General features: G+C 39.8%; 1 protein-coding gene across 1 annotated transcript; it reads right to left on the bottom strand.

Annotated features, from left to right (window-relative positions):
• Positions 1–503: 503 nt before the first annotated feature.
• glt1d1 (glycosyltransferase 1 domain containing 1) lies at positions 504–18,600 on the bottom strand (the record flags this gene model as incomplete). Its single annotated transcript, XM_083903226.1, has 12 exons — positions 504–955; positions 1,874–1,972; positions 2,511–2,631; positions 3,072–3,115; positions 5,525–5,574; positions 5,871–5,969; positions 13,044–13,100; positions 13,388–13,424; positions 14,203–14,254; positions 15,713–15,818; positions 17,184–17,335; positions 18,533–18,600. The coding sequence occupies 12 exons, from the start codon at positions 18,598–18,600 to the stop codon at positions 809–811; spliced, it is 1,032 nt and encodes a 343-aa protein (XP_083759352.1). The 3' UTR covers positions 504–808.
• Positions 18,601–18,908: the final 308 nt, after the last annotated feature.

The raw sequence follows: 18,908 nt of genomic DNA, 5'->3' as shown, positions 1-18,908 counted from the left end.
AACACAGTACAGACTGACAAGTATCCAACACACACAACACAATATACTGATCACTAATTACAATACAAAACTCAGTCCGACAGTTATAGATTTCACCAAAAATGTGGCTTTTAATAAAAAACATAATGCTAGCTGAAATTGGTGTTTTCTATTTTACAATATCTGAGACCATTTTCAATGTAAATTTGAGTTCATAATTTTCCTTTGACATTTTTCATTAAAACAATACTTTTAAATGTTGTCTTTCAGTTGATTGAGGTATTTGACCCCGGGTTTTCAACTGATGTTTATATTTTCTATCATGCTTCAACATTGTGACACAGAGCAAAAACATAAATTAGCTGATCGTGCACTGTGTTTGAGAAAAAAACTGCAGGATCACATATATCACTCATCTGAGAATGTGTACACACAAATTACATATTATGTAATTTGTGTGTACACATTTTCAGATGAGTTAAAAACAATCCGTGGAGTTGTTCGACACTTTTATTAAATAGAAATCCAAACATTACCTACATTTATACTACACCATAAATAACAGTACATTTTCAATTTCAAATACAGTAAATAAAATATATTAACAACACAAACAACCGCTACTATTCTGTGTCTTTGGCTCAAAGTGCTTTGCAGCACAGTCAGTGTAGAAAAATAGGATTACTTTATGTTGACATTTTTGTTAGCCTGAAGTGTGGTTATAAAGACACCTGGGAACATTGAAAATTATAAATCTACATTGTGTGTGTGTATATTTCCCTTTCACTAATGTTCCTGAGAGAGTGGAGAGAAGCTGAACGTGGTCACCTCAGAGCAGAATGTCCACCAGTCGCTGATAGGTTTCTCTCTCCTGTTTTACACCGTGATGCTCTTCCACATAGCGTTTTCCGTTGCGAACCACTTTCTCTCTCAGCTCGCAATCTGACAAAAGCCTCTGAGACTGACGGACAAATTCCTGGCCAGAATCAAAGCAAAACATTGGTCTTGTTTACTACCACATGCTGCTTGAAGCTTTCCCCTGAAGTTGCCTAAACATGTGTTTTTTTTTTTTAATAAGCATAAAAGATAAAAGTCTCATTTCATAGATGCTACTTTTCATTTGCTTCTCCACCAAAATTAAGTTTTCCTGCCAACATTTACTGCCTCACTATATTTCACTGAAGTGATGCAAGCATGTCTGAAAAGCTCACTTGTGTGGCCATTTCACATCTATTTAAAAGATGCAAATATATTTTTGGGGCTGAAAGACTAGTGCTGGTTGCCCAACAGTCCTGGCAGGTCATGGTTTATCCAGCCCAAGTTGCTGTAACCATCTGTGAAAGCTTCTTCCTGGCAGCTCAGATGAGTGCACGTGACGCCCCCCCCCCCCCCAACCCCAGAGAAGAGGATTTATCTCCACTGTTACAGCAACATCACGGTAGATGATGACAACACCATGCTCAAGCCTTCAGATATCAGCTGGCCTGATCCCAGTGTTATCCCCTCTTTGCATGAAAGCTCATTAAATAGCAGAATGAAGACTTCCCATAGGGGGCCCCCCCCATTTCTTACTCCCTGCTTTGTATGGATGATCAGTTTCTTTGCTCTGTCCCTGAAAGTGTCACTTTCTGATTGTAAAGTACAACCCAAACAGCTATAATATTTGATTTACTTATGGAATAATACAACAATATAAGTTGGGAGTTTTCTTTCTTAAAATAAAAAATCTAAATCTAAATAAAGGAAGAAGAAAAACAAAATACCTTGTCTACACCTTAGACTTATGTCTATGGTGTATATCCACTAGATTCTCTCTGCGGTCCATTAACACAGTGTTAAAGCTTAACAGGGCTTATACCATATGGTGACCTGGTCAGCAACTGTCCCTACATACCTGAGGTGAAGAGAACAGCAGGCCATTGAACTCATGCTGCACCACAGCTGAATTCCCCGGAATATCCCTGGCCAGAACAGGGACCTCAAGATCCATGGCCTATTGGAGCAGACAAAACAAAACAAAACAGACTGAGCGTTATTAAGTCAGAGAAAAGTGACACACACATTAAATCTGTATTAAAAAAAGAAGCATTTAAGCAGCTTGGAAATCATACAGCTTGATTATTATGCTCCCCGGGGCTTGAGTTCACTTTAAGAATTAACAATCTGTATCCACTAATACCTTCAGCAGGTTGCCGAGACAAACATGTTAACATACTAATCAGACTTTAAGCCTATTGCGGATTGTCTTAATCAACAGTGTTTATATGAGATTAGGTGGATTTGCAGGTTTGATTCACTGAGGAATGGGAAGATTTGAGTTGAGTAATTAATTTGGGTAATTGTTCCTGAAGTCATTGGTCAGATAGCTCAGCAAAAAAAACAGATAAGGACTCCTGCAAATATTGACATGGCAAATTATCCACTTTAATATAGAGAATTTCCATTATCTGTAATAGTATTGTCTACTATGTTGAAGGAGCAACAACACATGTGATTAGCAGTTGGATTATTGAAGGCGCCTGCATATTTACCTCTAAGATGGCTGCTGACATGCCCTCTGACACAGAGCTGTTGACGGTGGCGAAGCACCTTTTCATGGCAGCATGAAGCTCCTGTTGGCTCCTCTCCTGGGCCAAAAAGACTCCTGCTGTGCTGCAGAGGCAGTGACAGAGCTCAGTTGTGCATGACTCAGGGCTCACGGAGGCGTGAATAATGGTGAACAGAAGTGACAAGCTCAGGTCAGGAAACATGACTACATGTGCCTGTGGAACAGAGTGTCCAGGTAACGTCCTCAGTGGAGGGGGCACTTTCTCGCTGCAAAGGTCTTAGTTTTGGTGAAAAACAGCCTGGACTAGTGAGCAGGAGGATGGAAAAAACGGATCTTGATGCTCTTCTCAGATTTGTATTCTGTTCACCTTCTGTTACTATAAATGCAAACTATAGCTGCTTAGATATTTTTCCTCTACCTGACAGGATAAATACAGAAAAGGACGAGGACCTCAGTAACTAATTAGACCGTCAGACCTTTCCTTTGTTTTTATGCAACATGCAACTGATTAAGACAATTCAAGAGAACAAAACAAAGGCGTTACCTTTTAACTACATCTTTCACTTCAACAGTAAATGCAGGATCGATCTGAAAGGTAAAGTTAAGACAAAAAAAACAAGTGATACCCCTGAATGCTCTTTTTTCCAAGGATAAAATAAACAATAATGCAAAATTAATCATTTATATACGATGCAATTTATTCTTTCAAAATCCTGTATTTTCAGAGATTGGGGTCAGTGTGGGTTGGGTGACCAATCTGATTAATTGCAGTGTGGGATTTGCCTGCATTAGCCTGCCTACGGAAAAGTCAAAGCATAACAATTTAGGTCAAAGATGCTGCCAAGAAGGCTTCTAATGTTGTTTATACAGTTTTGTATCGTGGTGTAATCTGAGATTTTGTAAAACCAACGTGGGATAGATCATGATAAAAGCTGCATGAACACACCTGAATGATTTAAGCACAGTTTCTGCACTGTCCCTGGACGAATCAACAGAAAACTGACAGGAAGGACTTTACCAATGAGGAGGGTGGAACTTGCATCAGTGGTTTGGTTTGTCCAAATAAATAATTTTTTTGATTTGATTTTGTTGTGTGTCATGCAGCTGTCCCTGTGCCTGCTACAGAAAATACACTGGTGGTGCTTGATAAAGCCCAGTTAAACAGTAGTGAGAGTATTGCTCAGACTCTGACCTGATTTTTCTGCGTAACGGCAGCGAGACCGTTTATTATAACATAACAACCTCAACAAAGCACATGGCGTCTTCTAACGTTCGTTTGTATTTTTACATTCTATCGATACCTTGTTAATACAACCACCAACTGTGGAATGTTAAGATTATCGAGGGGGAAGTCTGGTATATTAAAATACCAGAATCCTAGAAAAACAAACAAACACACTTCCACTGTGATTCAGGGGCATCAAGATGAACCACACGTCTCTGCTTCCACTGAACCATTTCATCAAACAACAACAAAGTACAGCGGCGGCAGTAAGACGGCGTACAAGCCCCCCCCCCCCCCCCCCGGCCACGACTAATTGAGTTGTTTTTGAACAAAATTAAAGCAGAACATACCTTTTGTCTGACAGACGCTTTTTGAAGTTACACTAAAATACTGTACATTGATGTCACATCAAAGTCAAGGCCAAGAGAAGACAAATACAGAGAGAAATCAGTGAGTGGGGCAGTGGAAATGACATCGAAGGGAAAAAAGAACAGGAAGTAATAAGAGCTGCTGCTGTTTGGATGGAATGACATTCTTCTGCAGAACAGTGTGCAAGAGCATACAGTTACATTTACAGCAAATGTTAAGGTGGATTCATGAATATCAGAAATAAAAGCAGAGTTGGTTTTATTTGAGCACTTAGGGCCAATTCCAATTCCTATCTTAACCCTCAAGCTCAACCCTTATCTTAACCTATTTTGTCACTTAGAAATGGGACACCCCTTAAATGCAGATACGTCTTCAGACTGTGGGGGGCAGAATAACTCGAAAGCTGCATCCAGTCTGTCAACTCCAAAAAAGAAGAAGAAGAACACATATACGTCACGATTATTTATTACGATCCGTTTGTCAGTCAAGTTATTAGGTTGTCAGTTAGTTATAAGATGATACTCATACAAATACCACAACCACGGACATATTCAGCTGACAGTTACCACACACCACAGCTTATTGAAAAGTAACGATAGCAAACGATCGCTTGTCCGCACCGGCCGGCTATTGACAAAAGATCGTAAAATAAAAATAAATGTTACGCAACAATGACGTCAGTAATCCATAATATGAGCCTAAACTAAGATAATACAATGGTTTTCATCATTTTTATATCTCTATTAACAAAGAAAATACTTAATTTGTATCGTTCTCGTTCCGCTGCTTTCGGCGCCATCTTTGTTATGTCAAAACACGCAATGCATTCTGGGTAGCCCTTGCTCCCAAGGGTGGTCTCGGAAAATCTCAATATTGAGGGCGATACAGCCCTTAAACTTGCCCCTCAACTTACTTTTTCTGAGAATCGAGACAGCACATGCACTAGCGGGAGCGCACATTTTTGAGATTGAGGGTTAAGCAAGGAATTGGAATTCACCCTTAATGTCTTCAAGTGTGACACACACACCCGATGGTTTGTTTCACACAAGCACAGATGCATGCCCGTCCATGCGTGATAAACGAGGTAGCTCTTTACAGGTCACTAGTCAAATGTGAGTGCTAATTTGAAATAGGAAGTGCATTGGTGTAAGAAAGTCTGCCAGTAAGACAAAACTCGACTTCTGCTGCTGTTGCTGACCCGTGCCCTGCTTGCAGAAGATTTCCATTTCCTTCCAGCAATGGCTGTTAATTCCAGCTAAACAGCTAAAGCCAGTGTCTGTGCTACATCCAATTAGAGGCGGTCTGCATTCTCACGGGGAGGTTTCTAGGTAATTTCAGCTGGTTCGTGGAGTCGTTATACAAAGAGCGATGCATGGCAAAGGAAAGACTGTGTGTGTACGTACCTTTGGTCCAATAATGACCAGCACATTCTGTGGATTCTCATAATGCAACTCTAAAAAAGAAAAAGAAACGAGTTGAAGGATTTTAATGAAAACAGTTCTGCATAGATACTACATAGCTACACTTGCACATCCGACCATAGGTTTATACTTTTTAAGGCCATTATAATAAGAAACACCATAAAGAAAACCTTCAACAAGATAGAATGTCTTTGTAGTACCAACATGAGCTCTCACAGATTTCTTCTGTTTTTTTTTTATATCAGACAAAGATAACCTCAGTAAATACATAAATGCAGTTGTAAAATAAATTATGATTTCATTTATTAAAAGAAAAAAGCTGGCATACCTGAAAAAACTTTCACCAAATAAAGAGGGTCCTTGACTCTTCTGAGGCCACAGACCAACAAGAAGACGCGCAGCTCATCCACATGCTCGCTACTCACACCTGGAGAGAAGCCAGCCGGACACAAAAAGACAGTACCACAATATCAAAACACTGCATAATGAACATTCCAAGTACATCAGCATATAATGAAAGCAATACATCACCCAAGGTCACAGGGAAAATAAGACAGCAGTGAGTAATGCGTGCTCACAATTCTCCGATCAGAGTTGTAACACTCAAGAGGGCAATAGACTACAGAAAACATTGGAAGGTTGCCTCCTAATCAGTAATAATGTGTAATACAGCATCATAACTACACAGCCAGAGCATTTGCTCACTGAGCAGCCCGAGATTAAAATGAGATCGTCCAGCATCATGCTTACAACATCAAACATTTATGAGAGCCTCGCGTTATTTGAGAGGCAGGGACACTAAACTTGTCTTTTCATAGACCGACTTTCCGAAATCAATCTGCAGATGAGTCTGACGCTGGCTGCAACACAGCTGAGGTCTCTGCCAACTGGTACTGCACCTTACTTTGTGAAGGCAACACAACTAACAAAATATACCCTGCACTAGCACACACTGGAGTGGCACGTCTCAGACTTAAATCCTTTAATTTATTTATACAAATACCCGTTTCACACTGTGCATCCTCTAGAGCAGGGGTGTACGGTGGCCCAGAGGTGTCAGGCCAAATACAAACGCCACAACACAAATACAAACGCCACAACACAAATGCAAAAGCCACAACACAAACGCAAAAGCCACAACACAAATACAAAAGCCACAACACAAATGCAAAAGCCACAACACAAACGCAAAAGCCACAACACAAACGCAAAAGCCACAACACAAATGCAAAAGCCACAACACAAATAGAAAAGCCACAACACAAATGCAAAAGCCACAACACAAAAGCCACAACACAAATACAAAAGCCACAACACAAATGCTAAAGCCGCATCACAAATGCAAAAGCCACAACACAAACACAAAAGCCACAACACAAATGCAAAAGCCACAACACAAATGCAAAAGCCACAACACAAATACAAAAGCCACAACAGAAATGCAAAAGCCACAACGGAAGTAACCCACAACAGAAGTGACCTACAACGGAAGAGTGGCTTTTGTATTTGTGTTGTGGCTTTTGTATTTGGCCTGACACCTCTGGGCCACCGTAGGGGTGGGCAGCATTTTACTCCAAAGGGCTGACATATACAGTATACAGTGAGCAAAGGGCCACACATTTAATAATGACAGTACTTTTTTTAATTCTAATCTAATCTAATCTAACATGTGCATTTTTAAATGTACAGAAGTGATCCGTACAAACAGGAAAACAAGCTCTGTACCATCCTTTAAAAAAACATACATGTAAAGCTGCTTAAAAACAAAAGTCAAAGCTGGGTTTGAAAAATGAAAAGCTCTTCATGTGACGATGCAGCAGAGGGAACTGAGATGTTTGGTCTACACTCTACAGATACTGAGCTTCATTTCATTTGCATTCTAACTTGTACAGCTCAAAAAGATGCATACCAATGACAGTAAGTGAGTGGAAGATTAATAATACTGCTTTTGACTGATTTTTCAGTGTCACTGTGTTTTCCAGGGCCACACGGTGGAACACGTGGCTAGCACTGATGCCTCCAAGCGAGAAGGTTGTCTGTTTGCATCCCAATTTGGGCCTTTTTTCTGTGTTGAGTTAGGATTTTCTTCTTCTATGTTTCCTCACATACTCCAACAAGAATGCAGAGGTTAATTGGCCGCTCTAAATTGATCATAGGTGTGATTGAAAGAGTGAATGGTTGTTCATCTCCACCTTTCTTATGTCAGCTGGGATTGGCCTTGGCAGCCCAGCGACCCTCATGTGGAGGATAAAGTGGTGACAATGAGGAATTAATGACTTTTGTTTTCGTTTGAGGTAGTCATGGAACAGATACATCCTGGTCGTGGGGCTTTAGGTTGATCATGTGGGCTCTAGAAGGTCTAGACCACATGTGTCAAACTCAAGGCCCGGGGGCCAGATGTGGCCCGCCACGTCATTTTATGTGGCCCGCGGGTGATTAATTGGTCTTCATTGTGTTAAAATAGTTCTATGCTGCTTTAAGGCGTGCGTTGACCATAAACTACATTTCCCACAATGCATGCCGATTGTGTTACACTCTTAGAAATAAAAGTGCTAACTAGAACCATATAAGGTTCTTCGGCTTGTCCTCGTAGGTGAACCCTTTTTGGCTCCAGGTAGAACCTTTATATAAAGGTTCCACCAAGAGCCCTTTTAAAACTTTCTTGGGGAAAGGGTTTTTCAGAAGCAAATGGTTCCAGATAGAACCTCAGCCTTTGTAGAAGGATACTTTTGGAACCCTTATTTCTAAGAGTGTACCCGCAAAGGGACGGCACCCCCCATTAGATTGCAGTGTATCATTGTATATGCATCATAGGATGAGTGAAATAAGTAATAAATACAGAAAGTTATTTATCAATATGTTACGGAGTAACTACCTTTATTTTACATTATATTTGGTGACATTTAGTTACGTTTATTCTGTATGACAGTTACATCTGGCCCTTTGAGGGTAACCATTATGCCGATGTGGCCCTGTGTATAATGTTTTGGCCGATCTCACTAATTGTTCATTAAAATTGCTTGAATTGATTTCAATCACTGACTACTGGTTTATCCTCAACATGAGGTTTGCGGGGGGCTTCTGGAGCCAATCCCAGCTGACACAGGGCAAGAGGTGGGGCACACCCTTGACTGGTCACCTGGAACAAACATTCAGTCTCACATTCACAATTGAAGAACAAGCAGACTGAATTCTGAAAGGCTGAACATCACGTAACTCAAAAAAAACCCCAATGCATTTATGGATGATCAGTGTGAAAGAGAAGTGGACTGAATTATGTTTGTAACTGCCTAATGGAGCAGAGCTTTTTTTTTTTTTTTTTTGAATACTGAACACGGGTAGTCACAATGTAAACCTGCACCAAAGTGGAGATTAATAGTCATGCAATGGGCACTGTGAGCTTATACTCGGGCACAGTGGTGCTTGGAGATGAATTTCTGCAAAACAATTAGATGGCAATCCATCACAGACATGTTATGCAGTTTTTTGTTGTTAAAAAACATTTTTCCGAAAAAACAAGTGTCAAGTATTTAGTGTGATCTACCCTTACACTTAAACAATAACACAGCTCTGTTAATACTGAAATGCTGGTAAATCCTGTGTTTGTCCTACTATTTAATTTAAAGAAATATCTGCTGTAAAAAAAAAACGTCTATTACGCCAGGTTTATTCAAGACATGCTTGAGCATTACACACACATGTTGCATGAGTTAAACTCATTGACAGCTCGCTAATATATAAGAGCAGCTTTAAGTCGCATCACTTCATTCCAAATTCCAATGATCACTGGATTTGACAGACAGAAAAAACAACAGAGCTGGAAACTTTTGCACAGTACTGTATGTCTTTAAAAATATAATTTGCAGCATAAATTTACATTTTTACAAGTCTTTTATGCGATTATAAGTGCGGTTGGTGTAAATGCGACACTTGAGAGTTGTGGTTTATTTAATCAGCGGATGAAAATGCAGCAACAAGTATAAGATATCTGAATATTAAACAGTAAAAATAAAGAAAGAAATATGTGATCTCTGACATTGTCATTGCGCTAAAGAGCTAAATAAATTACAAAAGACAGTATATCGGGGTAAGCAGTCAAACATAAAATGTGCAACAGCTCGGATTAGGTTTGTTTAGACAAACTAAAGAGGAAACAAACCATTGCAACAATAATACTGAGGACAAACACCAGCATGTGCTTATAACACAGTGACAATTGAGTGAAATCCCATGTGGCTTGATAAGTCCAGATCAGAGGGCTAAAGCAGCTCTTTCCGTGCTATTTAAGTGAATCTTAGAATGACAACAAGGAGTCTGGGCTTTGACCCTGATCCAGGAGCTGACTGGCAAATCAAGCTTCACTTCATCGGTTGCGACGCATTCAAACTTCCTCGCACATCAGCTGAGGTAAACACCCGTTAATACCACAGAACGAAATGCAGGATGACAGGAAACATACAAGAGCACAGACCTGTCAAAATAAACAAGAATTTCAAAGAAGCAAAGCCTTTGGATCCAGTTCGCAATTCTTCTTTTCTCATGGGAGAAAAAAAAATATTGTACAAATCATCTTTTGTGCCAACAGCGGTGTCTTTTCTCTCTCTCACTGTCTGTGCTATTGTGCGAGTGCTTTAACACATCTTTGTTCATTTGCCTTTGAGTTCAGAAGAACATTCTGCTTTAATCAGCGCTGCATGTGTACATGTTTCTGTTTCTGTGTCTGTGCGTGGATGGGGGGGGGGGAGCATACATCTACTGCGACAACTCCTTTTAATCTGCTGTGTGGCTGCAGGTTGTAGACACAGCAGTCACAACAACATGAAACAAAGATCTCAACTAAGAAACTATCACGCACACCCACTCAATTACATCGAGGGTAGTTGGTGCATGATACTATTTCATTATCTGCATGTATTTTTCATTGTGTTACATTGTTAACATGTTTAATTCAACACACCCGTGTAAACCCCCCCTGCAGTATTTCTAGTCAGAAACATCAGAAATCAGCTGTTTAGTTAACCTGCATGAAATAACACAGGAAAACGAAAACAAGGATCACAAGTACAGGGTGTGTAAAACAGGGTGTGTGTGTGTGTGTGTGTGTGTGTGCGTGTGAGACCAGCAGCGTTCCTTTTTTATGTCTGTCAAACTTAAATTTAATTAGCACACTGTCAATGAGTTCAATTCATACATGTGCAAGGCTCAAGTATGTCTCGAATAAATCCGGTGTAATACACGTTTATCACAGTTGATATTTTTGTAACATCAAATATCAAATAGGACAAACTATTAAAGGTTTAAGAGGGTCAGGGTCGTGCTGTTGTTCAAGTGTAAGCGGATGTCACACGCTTAATTAAACAGTATTGCTGTGATTAGCTCTCGTGTCACATTCCCAACCCTGCACACAGGAAGTGATTGATTTATGTCAAAATAAGATGGAGGCAACAGTAACATTGCTCAAGTAAAGGGAGATGTCTAGAAACGGGTATGACTGAAAACACATACGTTAATTCTACCGCTCTAAAAACCCAGCCATTTGGCAATTTGATAAAAGTTTATTTTCACCTTTTCCCATCATGTTCTCTTTAATAACTGATTAGAGCATGTTTATCGTGTAATTTATTCAATTTAAACCACCGCGCCCACTATTTCCAACCCTATATTTCAGTGATTGAAAGCAACGCTGAACTTTCTATCATGTATGTCAGTCAGCAGGAGTCACAAACAACAAATGCTTACTGGCTTTCATGGACAGACAGCCTCTGGATGCCAGAGCTGTAGTCAGAGACTTTGGAGGGTACATGACACCCAAAGGATAATCACACAGTGTAACACAGTATATCTTCAATCAGGTGGGAGGGCTGCTTTGCTTCTACAATGTTTTTTTTTGTGCTAGAACAACAATGAGCTACATACAATAATCATATTCCCAACAGTAAAACTGACACATAGCCATTAATCAATAGAACGTATGTGTATATCCCATACTCTACCATACATTTCATTATTTTGTGATGATTAATTAATGTCACACCAGATGGGGGGGATAAAAAAAAGTAACTCAATGGGCACCAAGATCTGGGAGGAGGGAGCACACACACACACACGGGACAGTGCCCCCTGCTGTGCTGGGAGCGTGTGTGAAGATAAAAGTAGGATGAGAGGTGACGGGGAGAATACAGGTTGCTGTGGTCGTCACTTCTGTCAGACTGTGATGTTTTGCTTGAGGAAAACTTTAATATAATGATACTGAGATTGAAGGTGAACATGCAAAGTCGTGGGGGTTAAAAAAGAAGAAGGAGGACATGTTTGATCTTTTAGAAAGCAGAGAGCCAGCATGATCAGGTTATAGTTCTCTGGCTTGAAGTCGCATTAACTTCAGTACAGTACTAACACATCCAAAATGTACACGGAAATATCCAAAAAATGTGCTGTCAAAAGCTCTGCAGTGACAGAAAATTACAAAATGAGAGGAAGTTTTTGTTAACAATGCATAAAACTCACATTTACAGCAAATGGACACTTAACACAGCAGAAGGTGGAACAATGTCTGGGGCTCTAAATACATAAGGGATTCAGTCAGATCAAAAACACAATACAAGTAACTCCTGTTTCACATATAAAAAGTGGAAAATGTGAGTGTGGCCAATTAGTATTACTCACACTGGTTGTGACAAATGGTCCTGGGCTGTAGGGCCATTAATCACCTTTTCCTCTCTGGAGTCAACACTGCGCCGTGTGTCTACTAATAAACCTCAGCTGGACATTTACATTTTAAACTCCAGGTTGTTGTGGAGCGTTGGCTCAGAGGAACTGTACATATTAATTACTGAGCTACACGCAAAGTTGAAAGTGCAGGGGAGGGAAAAGGGAAAATGATGAAAACTCCCTCATCACCACCACCTCACTGATGCAGCCACAGCTGAAGATTAAATGTTTGGTACTTTTTTGGAGTGGAAAAGATGGAGAGAAGATAAGGACCCATAGAAAAATGTGCAGCCCAGAATATGGTTGAAGGCTTTTATGCTAATATTGCAAACAGGTACCAGTAGTCTCGTCTAAACCAGAAACCCTATTTTACAAAGCATAGTTACTTTCACTGTGCAAGCATCTGCACTTTATTGCAGTAGCATAGTGTCCAGCACATGTCCCTGGGCTAGGTTTTGTGTTCGAGACATAGTCTTAATAATAAGCTGTGGCAAGTTTCTATATGTTCCTTGCACCAGACATGTTTATTTTCCAACAGTCTTCCAAGCGAAAGTAGAATATATCCCACATATCATAAAACACGACAATAACAGCAGTCGGTCTTACCATACCAAAAGATGGTAAGAATCTGTTTTGTCTACATTGTTTAAGCGTGATCCACAGACCTTCCTCAGGACACATTTTTCTACTTAATAAATTAACCTGAAAACTGCCATGGTAAAACCTGGTAAATATCAAGCCATGCGTTGTCTAGACAACAGCTGAAAGGAAAACCATTAAACAGTAACAGTACCTGAGCTCCTCAAGAATTCAGTCCAGCAGAATTTCTCAGCCACTTTTGTCTGGATACCTTGAAAAACGAATGCAGAAAAATAAAAAACAGTGCTCAATAAGCTGTTGTGTTTTATTTGGATATTAGGCACATACAATATAGGCATGTATGAAATTATAGAGATTAGAAATTATATAAGAGCGATTTGGATCGTTCTGCATGGAGCAACAGTCGGTGACAACTCAGTGCTGTAGACCGTGTGATCATAGAGCAAAGAAAAATGTCAAAGCTGATTAATGTAACACTTCGATAGTGAGTCAGGGATGCACAAAATCAGGTGAGGATATGCATCCTGCAGGGCTTACCTTGGGGTTGGACATAGATTTTACTGCTCTGGGACAGCTTCAAAGGAGAAAAAAAAACACACATTGGTATTTTCAGACTAGAATAGAAGTAAGTGTTTTAAATCAATCAGTAATTACTGGCAGCACTTCTGTATTCATTACATTTGATTATATCTTACTGCTTCTTATCCCTTTGTGCCAGAGAGAAAAAAAAAAAGAGCCACTTAATGCTCTTTGTGCTGCAAACATTAAAAACCAAATCTGGACTCTAAAAGAGTTGGGGAAACAGCGGTCGTTACTAAGATGATGATACAAAACAAATGGCAGAGGATGGAAAGGAAATTTACTGGCTGTTATCAGACGAGATCCATCCCCCATGTGTATTATCTGTCACAATAAAAAAGCATCGCGATGCCTCTCAATGCCAGTCTTGTCTGCCTGCTGTCAGCACTAAATGGCAGAGATAAAGTGTGCCACTTGCCTCAATACAGAGCCTACGGCTGGAATCTAATCAGAAAATAAGGCACAGTAATATTGTTTTAATGCCCATCTATTAAAAACAAGGCTAGATATTGTGTTTGTATAGTAACAATCCTTCTGTTGTATTTATTGATGCTGTCGGCCCCCCTGTTGTTTGTTAATGTGTCATAAAAACACAAATAAAACTTTCACTCTCACTCTGCCTTTTTCACACTTCCTTTGTAGTTCAAAGCTTTATTTCTATTAACATTTTATTTGTAACAGTCAGTTCATAAGTTGCATACATTTTTGCATAAAAGCACAGGTTATGAACAATGTTAATTGGTCTATTGAAATACAAAAGAGAAGAATCATACCAAATATAACTCTGCCTCTTCTTTCATTTTGTTGGTAAATGCAACAGCAAACCTGATAAACAGATAAAAAAACAGTTTTCAGTCTGAGAGGAGGTGACGGGTATCAGTGTTGTCAACAATCATGGGGTAAAAAAAAATCATCAAATGCACACAATTCTCAAAACTGAATATGCAATCTGCTTGTGGATTGAAGACAAACGACTTAAGAATGAATACAAAAAACAGAGAGTAAAACAAAGGCAAAGTAGAGCAAAGAACAGTGGGGAAATGTTCATTTGCACATACTCCATGTAAGTGTGCATTAATAAATGGGCCAATGGGCTCAGAGTAGTGACTGAATCTAATGATTAAGGTTTGTGAGAGACGACACTAACAGCGGGAGGTGCATGGATTTAGATGTTTGAAGTGAGGAGACTTTGATATCCCTCATTCTCCCACAAGACAATTATCTCCCTTAGATTTACTAGATTGATGCTTTACCGCCAAATTTCATCACGATGATAACAGAGACACAGGGACGTGACATCAGGGCACAGGGCAAGTCCATCTGCATATTAACGCAACAGCGTTAAACTAGGGGTGGAGAGAACACATAAGCCTGCGCAGCTGGGGTTAACTTGCATGTGTTCAGCCTTACCCTTTTGTGCTGCCACTTCAGGCACCAAGGATGCATTCTTTATTATGCTGGCAGATATCAGAGCTATTATGATTCAGAGGCATTGCAACAGATCAAGTAAGGAAGAAAAATGTCTTAATAATTACAATTGTCAAGCAATTCTTACAGATTATATATGTATAAATGCCAACCCTGTGTTTAAAGTACATAGACCGCATACTGTATGCATTTATGAGTAGTCACAACAATTAAATATATTTTTCAGGTGTAAACCGACATGTATGTATGTATGAGTCGACTAATGCAATCAAATCAAAGGAGGTCTAACATGATGTAAATAAAACCAGTACAAATAGCTGTACATAAACATCTTGTATACACTTCAGGACATCATCAACAATATTTGCCACTTATATCTGTTTAAGTGTTTCTATAAAATTTATAACAAACTGTATTGCCAAATTTAAGACACAATCACAAGACATGTTCAAACTGATAAAGCACACCTCACTCAGGGGAAAGATGCACCCATTAGCCATTAGCAAATTATGATGGTTTCAAATTGTCTTACAAGTATACCGCACAGTCAGTTATTAATTTTAATTTCGGGGCTGATTAGTGTTTGTTACCTTGTCACAGCAGGACGAGAACAGTTGTAACTCACAAAAATGACTTTTGTGTCTTACAAAAACAACAAAAGACAAAACAACCAGTGCACACACTAAATGAATCGCATCCCTAATTAATGTTATTTATAATGATGTTGTCTTCTGTAAAATACAATTTCTAAGCCCCTTTTAAACTGTCAATATCCCATTCACATACAGTCACGAGGTGCAGAATTAAACAACACAATTCATATTCAAGCTGTTTGGAACTAAGCAGCAACATCACCTGGCTTTCAGCAGCACTTGGTCCATAACCACACACTTCTGTTTGACTTTCACATCTTCGTTTATGTCTGTTCCTCCAAAGATGACGCCAAAGGGCACATGGATGTCTGGTGTAAAGGTTACATAAAACACAGAAGTTTCAACATTGGTCGAACAGGGAGCGGTCTGAGCATTGCATTATATTGATAAAAGCAAATGGTGCCGACACAGTTTGTATTTTGACTTGTACTGCTCTTCTAGCCGTTATGTCACTAGAAATTAAAACCAAATAAATCCTTTCAAATAAATGATAACTCACATGTCAACACTCAGCCAGAAGTCAGTGAGTGAGACACACAAGAAATGATGAGGGGAGAAGAACAGGCTAATGAATAACGGAATTAAAACGTAACCTCTGGGTGTGTTCTGTCAGTAAAACACTGGCAAAGATTTAAAGGTACATGTTGGCGCAGCCATCATAAAGAGCTGGAATACCGGGTACACATATTAAGAGACGACACAACTGAGTTCTTTGTTTGACTGGGGAGAACAGGCACAAAGGCAGGCCATCAGTCATTTATTAAGATTTGCTTCACCTGGTGCACTGGTGCCAGTATGAGGGCACATTCAAGAGCAGTAGCAGACATTTTGCAACAGTTTAACAGTACATTATGTAATAAATCTAAAGCAACTGCCCATAAAATCCTCCTAATATGTCACAGAGACTCAGGAATAATGTTCATATAACAAACTGAACTAACCAACAACAACAGTACAGACAAAATATTTGCATTAAAACGAATATTTTGCAGACTGCAAATCATGATTTGGCATGTAGCGCCACCTACCACCGTATACCAATCATTGCAGTCAGTAGAGTCTCAGCTACCGAGCAACCACGGGTTGCCAGTTACGTCAATAAACTAAACCTAAAAGACCTTGGTATTTTGAATTTGAATGTAGTAACTGTTTTTGGCCACACTCTTACATATGGCACCTTTAATACAGAAAGACTTTTAGTCACAAAAAAGGAAAAAAAGATACTTGATTAAAGACATTTTCTACCTTAAATGTGTCATTTTAGTTTAATTTCTGTTATGTCGGCGTATTTTATTTTGACTTGACATGAATAAAGAGGATTTTTTTATTTTATTAGAGTACTTATTTATAATTTCTTCAGGTTAATGAGAAAAATATTATTTCATTTTAGTCAGTTGTTGATGACACACACACACACACACACACACACACACACACACACACACACACACACACACACACACACACACACACACACACACACACACACACACACACACACACACACACACACACACACACACACACAGTGATGTGTATGACTGAATATGTAATATATGCCATATCTTAAGTCACTAATGAGACAGCAAGATGCTCTGGATCTATGCACAAGGAGAATTTCTATATCTGGAGCAACCCCGATTCATATAGTGGCAAGTGCATGCATGTCTTACCCAAGAGAAGTCTGCCTGCTTTAAACAGATGAATGGCCAATGCACCATCAAATGGGGGATACTGAGACACTAGATCTGCCACCTCAGCAGGGGACTGAAACTCCGCTGCGTCTCTGAGCTCACAAGTGTGTCCTGCAGCTTCGAGGTAAGACCTAGATGCAGAAAAAAAACATTCGACTGTGAATAAAATAGCTAAGCTGCAAACATTTCAACTGCATTAATGTGATGGGCGACACAATGTAAAATGGAAGGTGCAACAATTGGTCATATACTTGTATAGGATCACAGGTCACAAAACTATAGCGCTTTCATTAGTGTGTCTAACTGCGTCTGTTGAGCCCCAGTGGGGGCTTTCATCTCAGGATAACTTGGTCTTCAGTGGACAGAGGTGAAGAGTGATTAACTGTTTCCTTAAAATTGACCGCCCTTCACACTAACCGGTCCACTGAACTGCCTCCCTTCATACATCTCAAATTGTCCAGTGAGGGTTTCAATTAACTTTCTCTCTTAATCTCTTCCCATGCTGTGATCTCTGACACGCTGATAAAATGGGTCATACAGGTCTACTTAGATCTAATTTGAGCTTGTTCGTCTGATTTTACAGTGTGATGCATTAGGGACACAGGCGTGAGAATACTCTAACAATGACTCTTGCATTTTTTATGCAAGACTGGCTGAGCATAAAAATGTAACAGTAAATTGCATTCGGTTTTTAATGCAGTGGGTCATAACCATGCGGCTGAGGAAATCTAGAGCTAAATATGTCATCTCAGCCCTCCCAGTTCAATGGGACTCAGGGAATCAGTGGAGCAAACATGACCTGGAGTATCAGCTGCAGAGAGACTTGTCCATCTAGCAGAGCCAATAACATATTTTATTAAACTGCCACTGAGACTGGGGGGGCAGTTTAAACCTAAACTTGTGATGTACAGAGGGAGACAGTTCAGCCATTCTGTTTGTGTCATGAAAAAGAGGCTTCAACCCTCAAAGCATGAGACTGGGAACTGCACGGGCAAAGAAAAACAAACCGGCTTGACGTGTGCACCTTTCTCATTCTTCCGGACAGAAAGAGCTTTGGGACAAGCGTTCCTCTTACAGACAGCCCCATTACGACTCTTAAAAACAGTTTTTTTTCTAATCCACAATGCGACCGATTGTTTTTTTTAATCAACAATAATAATTTTGTGATTTCTGTAACTTTCCCCCGCTTTTCAGCCTATATTCCATTCAGTCACGCTTCAGCTCATTTACTACAGCCAATGTGGGCTGGATCTGTTTACATAACCTCACTTAATACCTAACTACACCCGTGTTCGTGCTACATATCTGGTAGCTACACTGTGAATTACCTGATCCTCTCAGCTGTGGTGTTGTTCCCAGTGTTAGGACTGAGACACGCCAGAAACAGTAGTTTCATATCTTCGTCAAATAATGGGCTGTCCGGTTAACAAACACGCATCGCATTAGCTGAAACCAGAAAGAAGAAGGCTGCTAGCAGTCAGAGCCCCGACTGACCAAACCGGGTTATCGCACTTCCTGGACCCATTCCGGGCAATGACTACACCCATGTATATGGTTATACCACGTAGTGCAAACACAGCAGTGAACTACATCATTGCTTTGCGACCCCACTACATGGCAGTGAACCAAAAAAATCAGTATCAACGCACGATGCACTACCGTGTTTACTGAGTCAATATCCTATAAGGTCCCCTGAAAACACGT

This window comes from Microchirus variegatus (assembly GCF_963457635.1).
Source record: "Microchirus variegatus genome assembly, chromosome: 16".
NCBI lineage: Eukaryota > Metazoa > Chordata > Actinopteri > Pleuronectiformes > Soleidae > Microchirus > Microchirus variegatus.
The sequence above is the reverse complement of the archived record's forward strand: the minus strand, read 5'-3'. Positions and strand labels throughout refer to the sequence as shown.